Source organism: Loxodonta africana, chromosome 27 (assembly GCF_030014295.1).
Source record: "Loxodonta africana isolate mLoxAfr1 chromosome 27, mLoxAfr1.hap2, whole genome shotgun sequence".
Taxonomy (NCBI): Eukaryota; Metazoa; Chordata; class Mammalia; order Proboscidea; family Elephantidae; genus Loxodonta; species Loxodonta africana.
The window spans coordinates 37,103,627-37,120,694 of NC_087368.1; the positions used below are offsets into that span (position 1 = coordinate 37,103,627).

The following is a 17,068-nucleotide window of genomic DNA, read 5'->3' on the forward strand; positions in this document are numbered from 1 at the left end:
GAGTCTGGCTCTTCCGCTTTCTAGAGGCCAGCAACAAAGAAGGTAGTTGGCAAAGCTTTAGGGTAGCCAACAGTTCCACCTGCCTGGTTACTCGGTGTGTGCACCGCACCCTTCCTGTCCTGCCCACGACAAGAATGACTCATAGTTCATGGAACTCTACCATTGAACCCCAGTGTAAGCTCAGAATCCTTCCCAACACCGGGCTGTAATCGGTGCCAGCCTGCGATTGCTGGCACAGTGACCTGTGTGTGGACTGGATTGTAAGCTCCTTGTGAGCAGAACCATGTCTTGTTCTCTTTTATCTCACCTACAGCTGTGCTTGTGCTCACGTGGAAACACAAACAGTAACAGCATTTACTCCTTGGCTCAGCTGAACGTTGCACTTGCCTCCACGGGGAAGAAACCAAAGCCCCCTCAACTTTATTCTTTTGACTCCTTCATCTTCGGCCTTAAGACGCCTCTCCTGGGGGCCTCGTCACGAAGGGCCAGCTGTTATCCTTTGCGTTATTTTACCCATGGAGTCCGTTTTTCCGGGAGATTTCAGCATACTTCACAGGTGGATGTCCAGAATCAGAACCTCACTTGTGTCATCTCCGTTTGGGGGAACAACGGGGTTATTTCTCCAGGCCCCCCCAGCAGCTCAGACTCTTCACGGCTTTAGACGCCAGCAGGCACCTTCTCCCTGGGTCTGACCGCCTGCGAGGCCTTTCCTGAGCCGTCAGCTGACAGCTGCCCCAGCTGCACAAGATCAGGCCCTTGCTCCATAATCAGTTATTAGAACTGGCTGGAGCTAATTCAGTCAGATTAAGGAGGAATGGGATTATCATGAGTTACTACTGCTGTTAATTTGTGAGTCCCACGGTGGGGCAAAAAATCTGGGTTCCTTGGTTTCAAGTACCATTTGTCTTTAATATGAGGAGCGCTGATGGCGCAGTGGTTAAAGCGATCAACTGCGAACGGAAAGGTCAGCGGTTTGAAACCACCAGCAGCTGTGTGAGGGAACAGTGTGGCAGTCTGCTTCGGCAGAGATTTACAGCCTTGGAAACCCTGGGGAGTCCCTGTGAGTCAGAATCGACTTGATGGCAGTGGGTTTTTTGTTTGGTGTTGAATACAGCGTGTGCTCACCTGGTTGTGTAACCTTCTGAGGCAACACTCACAGAGCCACGGGCGAAAACCACTTAAAACAAGGGGCAGGAAGAGGAAGACTGTGGGGCTGTGTTTCTTTCTGAGCCTTTTTCCTGTGGTGGTTTCTGAGGTTTGGGTTTATTACACAGCATGCTGTGTATATGATTTTGTAGCCTGCTTTTTTTTTCCAATTCAACATTACAACATAAATATTATCATACACACGTACATTATTTTTTTCTGTATTTTTGTTTTTTAGTTATGCTTTAGGTGAAGGTTTACAGCCCAAGTTGATTTCTCATACAAAACTTTATACACACGTTGTTATGGGGCCCCAGTTGCTCTCCCTATGATGTGACCCCACACGCCTCCTTTCCACCCCGGGTTTCCCATGTCCAACCAGCTCCTGTCCCTTTCTGCCTTCTCATCTCGGCTCTGGACGGGAGCTGCCCGTTTAGTCTCATGCATCTGCTTGAACTAGGTCTTCACAAGTATCATCTTATGTCTTGTAGTCCATTCTATTTATTTTTATAAATTGTGGTACATACGTGTGGAGCAAAACATTTTGCATTTCAGCGTTCTTCACGTTCACCATTTAGTGACGTTGTTTATTGTGTGCATCTGTCACATTATCCATTTCTACCTTTTTCCATCACCCTAAACAGAAGCTCAGTGTCTCCTAAACAGTGAGTCTCCTTAACCCCTTCCCTCCTGCCCGCTCCGGCAACCACTAACGTTACTTTTAATGACTACATAATATTCTGTCTGGTGAATGGAACCATCATGTACTTGACCATTTCCCAAGTCTTAGTGCAGTTGCTTCTCATTTTTCAATTATTGCAACTAACCCCATGTGAGTAAAAGTTTAACAAAACCCTTTCCTAGTCTGCCTGAGAATTTGACCTTTGGTTAACTGTCTAGCTCTTATCTCCCTGGAGACCTGATATGAATGGAATGTGAGAAGTATTTCTAGGCAACGTGGCTTATGTAGAAATGGGCTTTGATTGGAAAACTGCACCTAGACTGGGAACATTATAAACACCTGATGGGAAGTCATGCTGAAGGCTTCCCTGAGTACGCTGCCTCATAATGGGCATGTCTCTTGCCTGTGGAGTTGTTACAAAGATACTCCTGTAGGGCACGACGACGTTTGGAAGCCAAGGTGGGTCTTGCACCTGGATGTGGGTCTCCTCACTTTGCATGAGGGCTTCGAGCACCTGCTGAAAATTTGCATCTCTAACAGGTTCCCAGGCGACGCTGATGCTGCTGGTGAGGGACCAGTTCTGAGAGTCACTGGTAGAGCAGTGGTTCTCAGAATGTATTATACATACGAATCACCTGGGGGTCTGGTTCAGGTGTAGATTCTGATTCAGTGTATCTGGGTGGACATGCAAATTCTCAGCAGGGGTTCAAACCGTAACAAACCGGTTTGAAGCCCTGCTTTGCACCTGAGCTGTAACCTGGGGGGAAAGGAGGAAGGCAGGGAGTCAGAAACGGACTCCTGGACAGGTGTGTGCACGGCTGTTTGGACTGCTAGGTGGTCTCCATTGAAGAGACGCGCCTGCAGCCACCCTGCCCACAGGCTGTTTGTAGAGTGTGTCCTGAGGACCAAGGTCTGGGGTCCATGATAGTCTTGAGTCTGAATGTTGAGAGGAGTTTAAGAAGACCCCTGGTGGACAAGGCAGCCTACATTTAGGATTATTTCCTTAGGAGAGCTTCACAGAAGTAGAATAACTGGGTCAAAGGATGTTTTCAATCCCCTTGTAACAGGTGTGATGGCAGCGGTGGGTCAGTGGTGGAATTCTTGCCCTCCATGTGGGAGACCTGGGTTCAATTCCTGGCCAGTGCACCTCACGCACACTTACCACCACCTGCCAGTGGAGGCTTGCTTGTTGCGATGATGCTGTTCAGTGGAGCTACCAGACTAAGACAGACTAGGAAGAAAGGCCTGGCAATCTGCTTCTGAAAGTCAGCCAGTGAAAACCCTGTGGACCACAACTGTCCAGTCCTGTTGTGCATGGAGTCATTATGAGCGGGGGCCAGTTGAATGGCAGCTGACAACGGTACAGAAACAACACAGACAGACATAAAGTCAAGTTCATTTCCAGAAGGGCTGCACCACCAACTCCATCACCGTTGCACGACCGCTGGAATGTTTTTTAACCTCTGTGGATTCGATAACAAAAATGGGTTTCTTGTTGTAATTTGCATTGTTTAAAAAGAGGGTTTTTACACTACAGGTTTGAGATCTACCGTTATTGCCTTTTTTGTGAATCGATGTTTCCTTTCTTTGGGCCAGCAAAAAGATTAAATTGCAAGTAAACGGGATGTAAAATTTAAAAATTTTAAGTTGCAAACAGATGCGGGAGGCATGTCCCCTCCATTCTAACCTGCTCTTTCTGCCCTCCAGGTCTATGAGGCCCTCCTCCCACAGTACGCCAAACTGGAGCAGAGAATCTTGTCCCAGACCCGGGGGCCCCCTGAGTAAATTCTGCCTGCCCAGACTCACTGAGCCCACATGGAGACGTGGCCCTGGACGGCAGAGACCATCCCTGTTCTGGGGCGCTGCCTGCCTGTGCTGACTCCTCCAGTGCCCCAGCCCTGGCCAGGAGCACCTGGAACCCGGCCTTAGCGCGTCTTCCTGAAGACAGACGGGCTGCCTTTGCCCTGTGCCCTCATGCCCCAGGGCAGGAAAGCAGCTCTCTTTTCCTGTCTTATTCCAGGAGGCAGGGCACTGCTGAGTCTGAGATACATCCAATAAAAATTGTGCCGTTTCCCCTTTCAGAAAGCAGAATTAAGGCAAATACAAAGATATTAGAATGGAGGGAGACAGCCCTCCCCCACGCCCTGACCCCATCAGCCACCCTCCTCCACTCCCTGACCCCATCAGCCATCCCTCCCCCACATCCCAACCCCATCAGCCATCCCTCTCCTACACCCCAACCCCATCAGCTATCCCTCCCCCACACTGTGACCCCGTCAGCCATCCCTCCTCCATACCCCAACCCCATTATCCATCCCTCCCCCACACCCCGAACCCATCAGCCACCCTCCTCCATACCCTGACCCCATCAGCCACCCTCTTCCATACCCTGACCCCATCAGCCATCCCCCCTCCACAGCCTGACCCCATCAGCTATCCCTCCTCCACACCCTGACCCCATCAGCCATCTCTCCCCCATACCCTGACCCCATCAGCCACCCTCTTCCACTCCCTGACCCCATCAGCCATCCCTCCCCCACACCCCGAACCCATCAGCCATCCCTCCCCCACACCCCGAACCCATCAGCCATCCCTCCCCTACACCCCGACCCCATCAGCCACCCTCCTCCATACCCTGACCCCATCAGCCATCCCTCCTCCATACCCTGACCCCATGAGCCATCCCTCCCCCACACCCTGACCCCATGAGCCATCCCTCCCCCACACCCTGACCCCATCAGCCATCCCTCCTCCACACCCTGACCCCATCAGCCATCCCTCCCCCACACCCTGATCCCATCAGCCATCCCTCCTCCATACCCTGACCCCATCAGCCATCCCTCCTCCATACCCTGACCCCATCAGCCATCCCTCCATACCCTGACCCCAGCCCACCCCCTTCTCCAACCCTGACTCTGACCATCGCTCCCCAAGCTCTGGCCCACAGTCACCCACGCGCCAAACACCCCCGTCCCTCCACTCCCACCGTATCCCCCAGCTGCCTTTCACACAGCCTGACACCCCCCATGTCCCCAGTCTTCCCTCCACATTTCAGGTATCTGAAGTGCCCTCCCAGCTTCCTTTCTTATCTGTCCCATGCTCACCCCACCTTCATTCCCTCATCCTCCTCTCCCTTCAGCATCTGCCCCCCTCCCCGTTTGATTTCTCCTCTTTGCTCCCTTCGCCCCTCCACCTGGTGTGACACCTCCAACCTGAGAAACCTGACAGCCCTGACGGACAGGCATCCTGTGCCCTCCTTCAGCTGCGACCATGGCTGCCTGACTCCTGGGCACACCAGATGACTTGGAGAGGTCATCTCCCAGGTGGCACAATTTAGGGCTTATCTCTCTCTCTTTTTCTGTCTCTACTTGTTGAAGAAACTGGGTCATTTATCTGGGAGAATTTCCCAAATTCAGTATTTCCTGATTATACCCTTGTGTTGTTGAGGTGTAATCCGTACTGAAGGCTGTGGCCTTTGATCTTCATCTGTAAGTGCCTCAGGTCGTCTTCGCTTTCATCAAGGAAGGCGTCAGCAAGCAACGTGAAGAAAACAAAAATCCTCACAACTGGACCAATAAGCCACATCATGATAAACAGAAAAGATGGAAGTTGTCAAAGATTTCACTTTACCTGGATCCACAATCAACACCCGTGGAAGCAGCAGCGAAGAAATCAAACAATGTACTTCATTGAGCAAATCTGCTGCAAAGGACCTCTTTAAAGTGTTAAAATGCAGAGATGTCACTTTGAGAACTAAGCCATGGTATTTTCAGTTGCCGCATATGCATGCGAAAGCTGGACAATGAATAAGGAAGACCAGAGATTTGATGCCTTTGAATTATGTTATTGGCAAAGAGTATTGACTATAGCATGGACTCTGAGAAGAAAGAACAAATCTGTCTTGAAAGAAGTACAGCCAGAATGCTTCTTAGAAGCGGGATGGCAAGACTTCATCTCATGTACTTAGGACATGTTATTAGGAGGGACCAGTCCCTGGAGAAGGACATCATGCTTGGTAGAGGGTCAGCGAAAAAGAGGAAGACCCTGGACGAGATGGATTGACACAGTAGCTGCGATTGTGGGCTCAAGCATAACGATTGTAAGGATGGCACAGGACTGGGCAGGTTTTTTGCTCTGTTGTATGTAGGGTCACTATATACAGTAAGTGTATAATATGGGCAACCGTATCAGGCAAATCAATGAATGTGAAAAGACTCAGCTATTAAAAAGTTTACATTGGCTCACAAACCAGCATCTTATTTTTTGTTACTTACTAGAGACACACCTAAAATAAACCGATTCAGAAAAGCTAAAAAGTAAAGGGATGGGCAGAGATATACCAGGCAAATTCAAACCGTAAGAAGCCAAGACTACAGTATTCACATCTGACGAAGTAGAATTTGGGGGAGACATTAGACAAGACTAAAAAGGATACTTTATAATTCTAAAAGCCATCAATTCACAATGAAGATCTATTAGTTGTGAATAGCTACGTGAGGAAAACAGAAACTTAGCAGTAATAGGGAACTTTAAAACACTACTCTCAGTCCAAGACTGAAGTTAAGAAGAAAAAATTAGAAAGGATGTAGGAGAGCTAAACAGAATAAAGTAGACCTGAATATGTATTGAGCTGTACATTCTGATCATAGAGAAATGCCTGTTAGAAACACTGACTATTTAAGCTGGCGCGGAGGATAGTTTGGCAGTTCCTAAAAAAATTAAACACAAATACCATATGGCCCTGCAATTCCACTCCTAAGTGTATACACAAAAGAATTGAAAGAGACACAAACAGACAAACGTACACCAGTGTTCATTGCAGCATTATTCACAATAGTGAAAAAGGTGGAAACAACCCAAGTGCCCATCAACAGAGGAATGGATAAACAAGATATGATATATACATACAATAGGATATTAATTATTCAGCCATAAAGAAAAATGAAGCTTTAATGCACGCTACCACATGGGTGAACCTTGAAAACATTATGCTAAGTGAAATAAGTCAAACAAAGGAACGAATATTGTATGATCCCACTCATGAAATTAGAATAGGCGAATCCATCAAGACAAAAGATGAGTGGTTACTGGGGATTGGGGGAAAAGGGGAATTGGGAGTTAGAAAAAAAAAAAAGACCATTTATAATACCACAAAGAAAACCTCAATTTCCGCAAAATAGAAACAATGCAGTCTTTAATCACAATGCAATAAAATGAAAAACTAAAACATTTTTGAAAGTCCTCCCTGGAGAAAACTACTCAAACAATTCTTGTAGCAAAAGGGGAAATACAAACCAAAATTTCAGAGCTTTAAAAAAATAATTGATAATGAAATTCATGGTATATAATTAATGCAGTGGTCAGTGGAATATAGCTGTAAAATACTGTAATATCAATAACAATGAAAGAATAAAAGTAAACTAAATATCCAGCTCAAAAAGCTGCAAAAAGAATAACAAAGTAAAAATGGAAGGAAAAAACTAGAGTAAGTTAGAAAAGCAAAACACTGAACTCATAAATAGTATGTTGATTAGTTGAAGAAAAAACAGAGAACTAGCTAACTTAAGTAAAAAGAAAACATCCAAGAAAAAATGATAAAAAAATTAACAGAATTTTAAAAAATTAAATAACTTTAATCCTAAGGACTGTTTTTGCTCAACTCTGCAAATACATTTGAAAACCTAGGTGGAATGGATAACCTAGGAAATGACTCCAGTAGAGATAGAAAGTTAAAAAAGCTAATTTTCATTAAAAAAAAAAAAAACACAAAGTTTTCATAAAAGAAAGACATTATCAAAGAACTACCCTCACAAAAAAGACACTAGACCAGCTGGCTTCATGGGGGAATTCTACCAAACCTTCACAGACCAGTTAATCCCAGCGCTATACAATCTGTCCCAGAACATTGAAAAAGAAGAAATACTTCCAGGTTATTTTTATGAAGCAAGTGATAGCAAAGACCAAAATGGATGCCAGAAGAGACTCTGAAACTAGCTCTTGAACATTGAGTAGCTAAAGCAAAAGGAAGAAATAATGAAGTAAAAGAGCTGAACAGAAGATTTCAAAGGGCAGCTCAAGAAGACAGTATTATAATGACGTGCAAAGACCTGGAGAGAGAAAACCAGAAGGGAAGAACATGCTCAGCGTTTCTCAACCTGAAAAAACTGAAGAAAGTATTTAAGCCTCAAGTTGCAATATTGAAGGATTCCATGCAGAAGGTATTAAACGACACAGGAAACATCAAAAGAAGACGGAAGGAATACACAGAGTTACCATACCAAAAAGAATTGGTCGATGTTCAGCCACTTCAGGAGGTAGCATACGATCAGGAACTGATGGTATTGAAGGAAGAAGTCCAAGCTGCACTGAAGGCATTGGTGAAAAACAAGGTTCTGGGAATTGATGGAAAACCAACGGAGATGTTTCAACAAATGGATGCAGAGCTGGAAGTGCTCACTCGTCTATGCCAAGAAATTTGGAAGACAGCTACCTGGCCAACTGGCTGGAAGAGATCCATATTTATGCCTATTCCAAAGAAAGGTGATCCAATGGACTGTGGAAATTATTGAACAATATCATTAATATCACAAGTAAAATTTTTGCTAAAGATCATTCAAAAGTGACTGCAGCAATATATTGACAGGGAACTGCCAGAAATTCAAGCTGGATTCAGAAGAGGATGTGGAATGAGGGATATCATTGCTGATGTCAGATGGATCCAGCTGAAAGCAGAGAGTATCAGAAAGATGTTTACCCATGTTTTATTGACTATGCAAAGGCATTGCACTGTGTGGATCATAACAAATTATGGATAACATTGCGAAGAATGGGAATTCCAGAACACTCAAATTGTAAAACCCTGGTGGCTTAGGGGTTAAGTGCTATGGCTGCTAACCAAAAGGTTGGCGGTTCAACTCCACCAGGCACTCCTTTGAAACTCTCTGGGGTGGCTCTACTCTGTCCTGTAGGGCTGCTATGAGTCGGAATCTACTCAACGGCAACAGGTTTGGGGTTTTTTTGGGGGTTGGTTGTGCTTATGAGGAACCTGTACATAGGCCAAGAGGCAGTTGTTTGAACAGAACAAAGGGATACTGCATGGTTTAAAGTCAGGAAAGGTGTGTGTCACGGTTGTATCCTTTCACCATACCTATTCAATCTGTATGCTGAGCAAATAATCTGAGAAGCTGGACTATATGAAGAAGAACGGGGCATCAGGACTGGAGGAAGACTCATTAACAACCTGCATTATGCAGATGACACAACCTTGCTTGCTGAAAGTGAAGAGGACTTGAAGTACATACTGATGAAGATCAAAGACCACAGCCTTCAGTATGGATTACACCTCAACATAAAACAAAAATCCTCACAACTGGATCAATAAGCAACATCATGATAAATGGAGAAAAGTTTGAGGTTGTCAAGGCTTTCATTTCACTTGGATCCACAATCAACACCCATGGAAGCCACAGTCAAGAAATCAAAAGATGCATTGCGTTAGGCAAATCTGTTGCAAAAGACTTCTTTAAAATGTTGAAAAGCGAAGATGTCACCTTGAAGACTGAGGTGCTCCTGACCCAAGCCGTGATATTTTCAGTCACTTCATATACATTTGAAAGCTGGACAGTGAATAAGGAAGACTGAAGAAGAATTGACACCTTTGAATTGTGTTGGCGAAGAATATTGAGTATACCATGAACTTCCGAAAGAATACAAATTTGTCTTGGAAGAAGTACAGCCAGAATGCTCCTTAGAAGCAAGCATGGTGAGACTTCATTCACATACTTTCAACATGTTATCAGAAGGGATTCATCCGTGGAGAAGGACATCATGCCTGGTAAAGCAGAGGGTCAGTGAAAAAGAGGAAGACCCTCAATGAGATGGATCGACACAGTGGCTGCAACAATGGGCTCAAGCATAGCGACTGTAAGGATGGCGCAGCACCAGGCAGTGTTTTGTTCTGTTGTACATAGAGTTGCTGTGAGTTGGAACTGGTTCTGACGGCACCTAACAACAATAACAACATAATATTGATCCCTCTTGCAGGTTGCAAAGAAAAGAAAAATTGGCCCCAAGTCTTCATTTGTTCCTATATCCACACATGCTGCTATGGGATTTTGTAGTACCCTCTCTGGGAGCCCTGGTGGCGCAGTGGTTAAGAGGTGGCCTACTAACCAAAAGGTCGGCAGTTTGTATGCACCACCACTATGAAACCCTATGAGGCAGCTCTACTCTGTCCCATAGGGTTGCTATGACTTGATGGCAATGGGTTTGTTTTTTTGGACTCTGACTCTGACTCTGGGCCCAGCTGTCTCTTGCTTTGGCCAATGGGATTTTCACAGATGTGATAGTAGCAGGTGCTTGAAAAGTACTTGTGCAGTTGGGCTTGCGCTCACTTTGTTCTCTGCCTTAGTCGTGAAAATGTTGTGCTTAAGCTAGCCTGGTCAAAGCCATCCTGGATCAAACGCAAAGTATTTTGGCTAAGAATTAGGAAATCAATAAATATATTTCTCCATGTTAGTAGATCTAAGAAGAAAAGCAATTCGACTATAACTGCTGAAAAGTCCTTTGACAAACTTTAACACTCATTCCTGATTTAAAAAAAAAAAACAACTTGATAAAAGCCAGCATCTACGAAGTGAGGAAGCATTAGCGTTATTCCTGCTAAACCCAGGAACGAGTCAAGGAAGCCCACCGTCTCCCCTACCAGTTAACATGTTGCATGAAGAGCCCTGGTGGCACAGTGGTTAAGAGCTATGGCTGCTGCTAATGCAGGTCCAACAAGAGAAAACAAAGGCATAAGAGTAGGAAAAGGTATTATATGAGCACAGAGTTTCTGTTTGGAATGATATCAAAGCTCTGGAAATAGATACTGAGGATGTTTACACAACACTGAACATCCTTAATGCCACTGAGTTGTACACTTAGAAATGGTTAAGACGGTAAATTTTATGTATATTTTACCACAGTTTTAAAAAAGGGATAAGAAGAGATAAGAGGATCAATGCTTAAACTAATGCAAATAATAAGAGAATTCAGTAAAGTAGTAGGATATAAAATTTTAGTATGAAAAGAGTAGTGTTCATACAATCAGTCAATAAAAATCGGATGTCATGGAGGACGTGAGTCCAATTACAATAGCAAGAAAAAAGTTAAAATGTGTAGAAATAAAGCTGACATAGGAAGAAAAATTTTGAAATGTTCCTTAAAGGTGTAAAAATAGATTTGAGGCAAAAGAAAGGTATCTATCTGCATTCTTGGATAGAATTACTTACATCACAAAGATTTAATGTGATCCAAATAAAAATACCAACTTTTTTTTTTCCTGGCCTGCATCTAGACAAGGTGATTCTCAAGTTCACTTGGAAAAGCACATAAGCAAGAATAGCTAGGAAAACCTTCTGAGAGAACTGCAATGAGGGCACACTATTAGATGACAGAACATATTACAAAGCTCTGATAAATTAAAAAACGTGGTATTGGCTCCAATAGAACAGAATAACTCCAAAATGAAACAATTGCATACAGACACAGTATATGAGAAAGATGCCATTTTAAAACAGGGAAAAGATGGACTTTTTAATACATTTAAAAAAACCCAGCGCCCTCAAGTCAGTTCCAACTCATAGCGACCCTATAGGACAGAGTAGAGCTGCCCCATTGAGTTTCCAGGGAGCGCCTGGCGGATTCGAACTGCCGACCCTTTGGTTAGCAGCCGTAGCATTTAACCACTACGCCACCAGGGTTTCCTTTTAATACACAGTATTAGGAAAACCAGATAGCCATATGGAAAAATGTAGAATTAGAATCATGCCTCAAATAGGATAAATGCCAAATGGATCAGAGATGTAAACGTGAAAAGTGAAACCGTACAAGTCCTAGAAGAAAACACGGATGAATTCATTTATAATTTGGGAGTGGGGAAAGTGTCTCGTATTGTCTCAAAATCCAGAAGTCAATAATATAAAAATTGATAAATTTGACTCCATAAAATTTGTTGGTGTGTGTGTGTCATGGCAAAAAACATAAACAAAATCAAGGCACAAATGGCAACTGGGAGAACATATTTGCAATTTACACCAAAGACAGAGTTAATCCTCTTAATGTATAAAAACCTTTTAAAAATTGAAAAGACTAGAGAAACCCCAAGAGATGGCCCCTGACACCCTTTTATGTGAATAATAAGAGAATTCGGTAAAGCAGTACAGAAGTCACTCCTGAGGTTCACCCCTCAGTCAAAGATTAGACAGCCCATAAAACAGTAATACACGTAGGTCAACCGCGTACACCAGACTAAATAGGCACACCAGCCCAGGGGTAAGGACGGGAAGGCAGGAGGGAATGGGAAATGTGGTTGAGAAGGGGAGTGTTGACAAGTCATGGGGTTGGCAACCAATGTCACAAAACGTGTATTAACAGTTTAATGAGGAACTAATTTGCTCTGTAAACCACCTAAAGCACAAAAACAAAAAACAAGAAAACTTAGATCTTAAATTGCTCAGTCTAACCCAGATATAAATCCATCCACATATGAGTAGCTGATATTTGACAAAGGCCCAGTGTCAGTTAATTGGGGAAAAGATAGTCTTTTTAACAAATGGTGCTGGCATAACTGGATATCCATTTGCAAAAAAATGAAACAGGACCCATACCTCACACCACGCACAAAAACTAACTACAAGTAGATCAAAGACCTAAACATAAAGACTAAAACGATAAAGATCATGGAAGAAAAAACAGGGACAACGTTAGGAGCCCTAATACATGGCATAAACAGAATACAAAACATTACCAAAAATGATGAAGAGAAACCCGATAACTGGGAGCTCCTAAAAATCAAACACCTATGCGAATCTAAAGACTTCACCAAAAGAGTAAAAAGACCACCTACAGATTGGGAAAGAATTTTCAGCTATGACATCTCAGACCAGCGCCTGATCTCTAAAATCTATATGATTCTGTTAAAACTCAACCACAAAAAGACAAACAACCCAATCAAGAAGTGGGCAAAGGATATGAACACGCACTTCACTAAAGAAGATACTCAGGCAGCTAACAGATACATGAGAAAATGCTCCTGATCATTAGCCATTAGAGAAATGCAAATTAAAACTACGATGAGATTCCATCTCACTCCAACAAGGCTGGCATTAATCCAAAAAACACAAAATAATAAATATTGGAGAGGCTGCGGAGAGATTGGAACTCTCATACACTGCTGGTGGGAATGTAAAATGGTACAACCACTTTGGAAATCTATCTGGCGTTTTCTTAAAAAGTTAGAAATAGAACTTCCATACAACCCAGAAATCCCACTCCTCGGAATATACCCTAGAGAAATAAGAGCCTTCACACGAACAGATATATTCACACCCATGTTTACTGCAGCTCTGTTTACAATAGCAAAAAGCTGGAAGAAACCAAGGTGTCCATCAACAGATGAATGGTTAAATAAATTGTGGTATATTCACACAATGGAATACTACACATCGATAAAGAACAGTGACAAATCTGTGAAACATTTCATAACATGGAGGAACCTGGAAGGCATTATGCTGAGTGAAATTAGTCAGAGGCAAAAGGACAAATAGTGTATAAGATCACTATTATAAGATCTTGAGAAATAGTATAAACTGAGAAGAACACATACTTTTGTGGTTACGAGGGGGGGAGGGAGGGAGGGTGGGAGAGGGTTATTTACTGATTAGTTAGTAGATAAGAACTACTTTAGGTGAAGGGAAGGACAATACTCAATACACAGAAGGTCAGCTCAACTGGACTGGATCAAAAGCAAAGAAGTTTCCGGGATAAACTGAATGCTTCAAAGGTCAGCGGAGCAAGGGCGGGAATTTGGGGACTGTGGCTTAAGGGGACTTATAAGTCAATTGGCAAAATAATACTATTATGAAAACATTCTGCATCCTACTTTGAAATGTGGCGTCTGGGGTCTTAAATGCTAACAAGCAGCCATCTAAGATGCATCAATCAGTCTCAACCCACCTGGATCAAAGGAAAATGAAGAACGCCAAGGTCATATGATAACTATGAGCCCAAGAGACAGAAAGGGCCACATGAACCAGAGACTTACATCATCCTGAGACCAGAAGAACTAGATGGTGCCCGGCCACAATCGATGACTGCCCTGACAGGGAGCACAACAGAGAACCCCTGAGGGAGCAGGAGAACAGTGGGATGCAGACCCCAAATTCTCATAAAAAGACCAGACTTAATGGTCTGACTGAGACTAGAAGAATCCCGGTGGTCATGGTCCCCAAACCTTCTGTTGGCCCAGGACAGGAACCATCCCCGAAGACAACTCATTAGACATGAAAGGGACTGGACAGTGGGTTGGAGAGAGATGTTGATGAAGAGTGAGCTACTTGTATCAGGTGGACACTTGAGACTGTGTTGGCATCTCCTGTCTGGAGGGGAGATAAGAGGGTAGAGAGGGTTAGAAACTGGCAAAATTGTTATGAGAGACCGGAAGGGCTGACTCATTAGGGGGAGAGTAAGTGGGAGTATGGAGTAAGGTGTATATAAGCTTATACGTGACAGACTGACTTGATTTGTAAACATTCACTTAAAGCTCAATAAAAATTATTAAAAAAAAAATCGCTCAATCTACCAGGTGCTTCTTGGAAATCATGGGGCAGCTCTACTCTGTCCTATAGGATGGCTATGAGTAGGAATTGACTTGGTGGCAATGAGTTTTTAAATTGCATACTCTCTTTTCAAAGGCAGACATATGTATAGTATGTTTTAGAAACGTCCATCAAAAAACATTCTTAATGTTTGGATTTACAGCTTAGACCAGTACACTCTACTTGGAGAATTCCTGGGAATGAAACAGCTTCTTCCCCCTTCCCCCAGCACCACCCCCCCGCAAAAAAAAACAACCGTAAAAGGCCAGAAACCCAATGGAAAAATTTTTACAAGCAAATACATGGTGGACCCTACATACAACAGAATGAAACGCTGCCTGGTCCTGTGCCATGCTTACGGTTGTTGCTATGTTTGAGCCCACTGTTGCAGCCACTGTGTCAATCCATCTCATTGAGGGTCTTCTTCTTCACTGATCTTCTGCCAAGCATGATGTCCTACTGTAGAGACTGGTCCCTCCTGATAATATGTCCTAAGTACACGAGATGAAGTCTCGCCATCCTTGCTTCTAAGGAGCATTCTGGCTGTACTTCTTCCAAGACAGATTTGTTTGTTTTTCTGACAGTCCATGGCATAGTCAATATTCTTCGCTGACATCATAATTCAAAAGCATCGCTTCTCCTTTGCTCCTCCTTATTCATTGATTGCCCAGCTTTCACGTGCATATGAGGCGATCGAAAATACCATGGCTTCAGTCTTGCACACCTTAGTCCTCAAAGTGACATCTTTGCTTTTTAACACTTTAAAATAGTCTTTAAGCACATTTTAAAAATCAGAAAAAATACACTCAGATACCATTTCTCACCCATCAAATTCAAGTCCAGAAGTTAGATAAAATATACGGGACAAAAGGCATTCTTGTACATCGCTGGTAGCAGTGCCACCGATGGAGGGGAATGCTCCCCCTGACAACGCGAGTACACACGCATACTCTAACAATCCTACTTCTCAGAACCTGCTTGAGGACACAACTCCAACATACGAAAACAGCATAGGCACAAGACTATTGTGAAACTATTAATAATAGCAAAATATTGGGAAAAACAAATACCCATTAATACAGCCTGGTTAAATAGATTATGGGGCATCTACACAGCAGAAAACAATGGGTAAGGTCTGTATGTATGGGTACGGAGCGAATGCCACAAACATGGGGCAGCTCTCTATTTAGCTCTTCTTTGATTCCCCTCAGCAGAGTTTTACAGTTTTTAGCGTACGTGCTATATTTTGTTAAACCCATTCGTAGATATTTAGAGTTTTTTTTTCTCCTTTCTTTTATTATCTGCCAACAGAACCTCCACATACAACTTCATGACATTGATGACTTTTTTCATGTTGTGCTACCATTACCGTTATCCTCGGCCAGAACATTCCAGCGCCACTCACATAAACTCAGTGCCCCCCAACAGAAACTCCCCTTTCCCCTGTCCCTTCCTCTCACCCCTGGTAATCACTAGTAATCTTTGTTTTCTACATATTTGCTTATTTCATATAAGTGGGATCATCAAGTATTTGTCCTTTTGCACTGGCTTATTTCACTCAGCATAAAGTTTTCAAGGTTTATCCATGTTACAGCGTGCATCAGGACTTCATTTCTCTTTACGGTTGCATAATATTCCACTGTATGTATATACCATGTTTTGCTTATCCATTCATCCGTTGATGGGCAATTGGTTGTTTCCACCTTTTGGTCATTGTGAAAAGTGCTGCAATGAACTTCGGTGTGCAGGTTTCTGTTTGCACTCCTCCCTTCACTTTTTCTGGGTATGTACCTAGGATTAGGGGTTGTTGGGTCATATGGTAATTCTGTGCTCATCTTTTTGAGGAACTGCCAAACTGTTTTCCACTGTGGCTGCACCATTTTACATTCCCACCAGCAATGGACGAGGATTCTAGTTTCTCCACAACCTCACCAACACTTGTAGTTTTCTTTTTTTTTGTTTTTGATCAATGACATTCTAATGGGGCTGAGGTGCTATTTCATTGTGGTTTTGATTGCATCTCCTTAATGGCTAGTCATGTTGAGCATCTTTTCACGTGCTTGTTGGCCATTCGAATGTCCTCTTTGGTGAACTGTCTGTTCAAGTCCTTTGCCCATTTTTCATTGAGTTGTTTCTTTTTGTTGTAAAGTTTTATATATTTTTTGGATATTCGGCCCTTATCTGATATACGGTTCCAGAAAATTTTCTCCCAACCTGTATATTGTCTTTTCACTTTGTTGATAAAGTCTTTTAATATACAAAAGTGTTCAATTTTTATGAGGTCTCATTTATCCATTTTGTCTTTTGCTGTTTAAGTTTTGTACTATCTGATGATCTATCACTAAACACTTGGCCCCACAACCTCACCCCTACATTTTCCTCTAAGAATTTTATGGTTTTAGTTTTCACATTTACGTCTCTGATGCATTTTGAATTTGTTTTTGTGTTTGGTGTGAGGCATGGATCCTGACTCATTCTTCTGCATGTGGAAATCCGGTTTTCCCAGCACCAGTTTTTTTTTCTCATTCAGAAATTTATACACATACTGTTTTGTGACATTGGTCACCAGCAGCATTTATTGAAGAGACTCTTCCATCCCTGT

The 17,068-nt window shown here is 43.2% G+C and overlaps 1 protein-coding gene across 2 annotated transcripts in view; it reads left to right on the plus strand.

The window, feature by feature from the left end:
• XYLB (xylulokinase) overlaps window positions 1-6,713 on the plus strand; it is a 57,979-nt gene extending 51,266 nt beyond the window's left edge. For both annotated transcript variants that reach the window (XM_064277498.1, XM_064277499.1), the window contains one exon: window positions 3,536-6,713. In XM_064277498.1, coding sequence (XP_064133568.1) covers window positions 3,536-3,613 — 78 coding nt within the window. In that variant the 3' untranslated portion in view covers window positions 3,614-6,713. The remainder of the gene's footprint in view (window positions 1-3,535) is intronic.
• The last annotated feature ends 10,355 nt before the right edge of the window (window positions 6,714-17,068 follow it).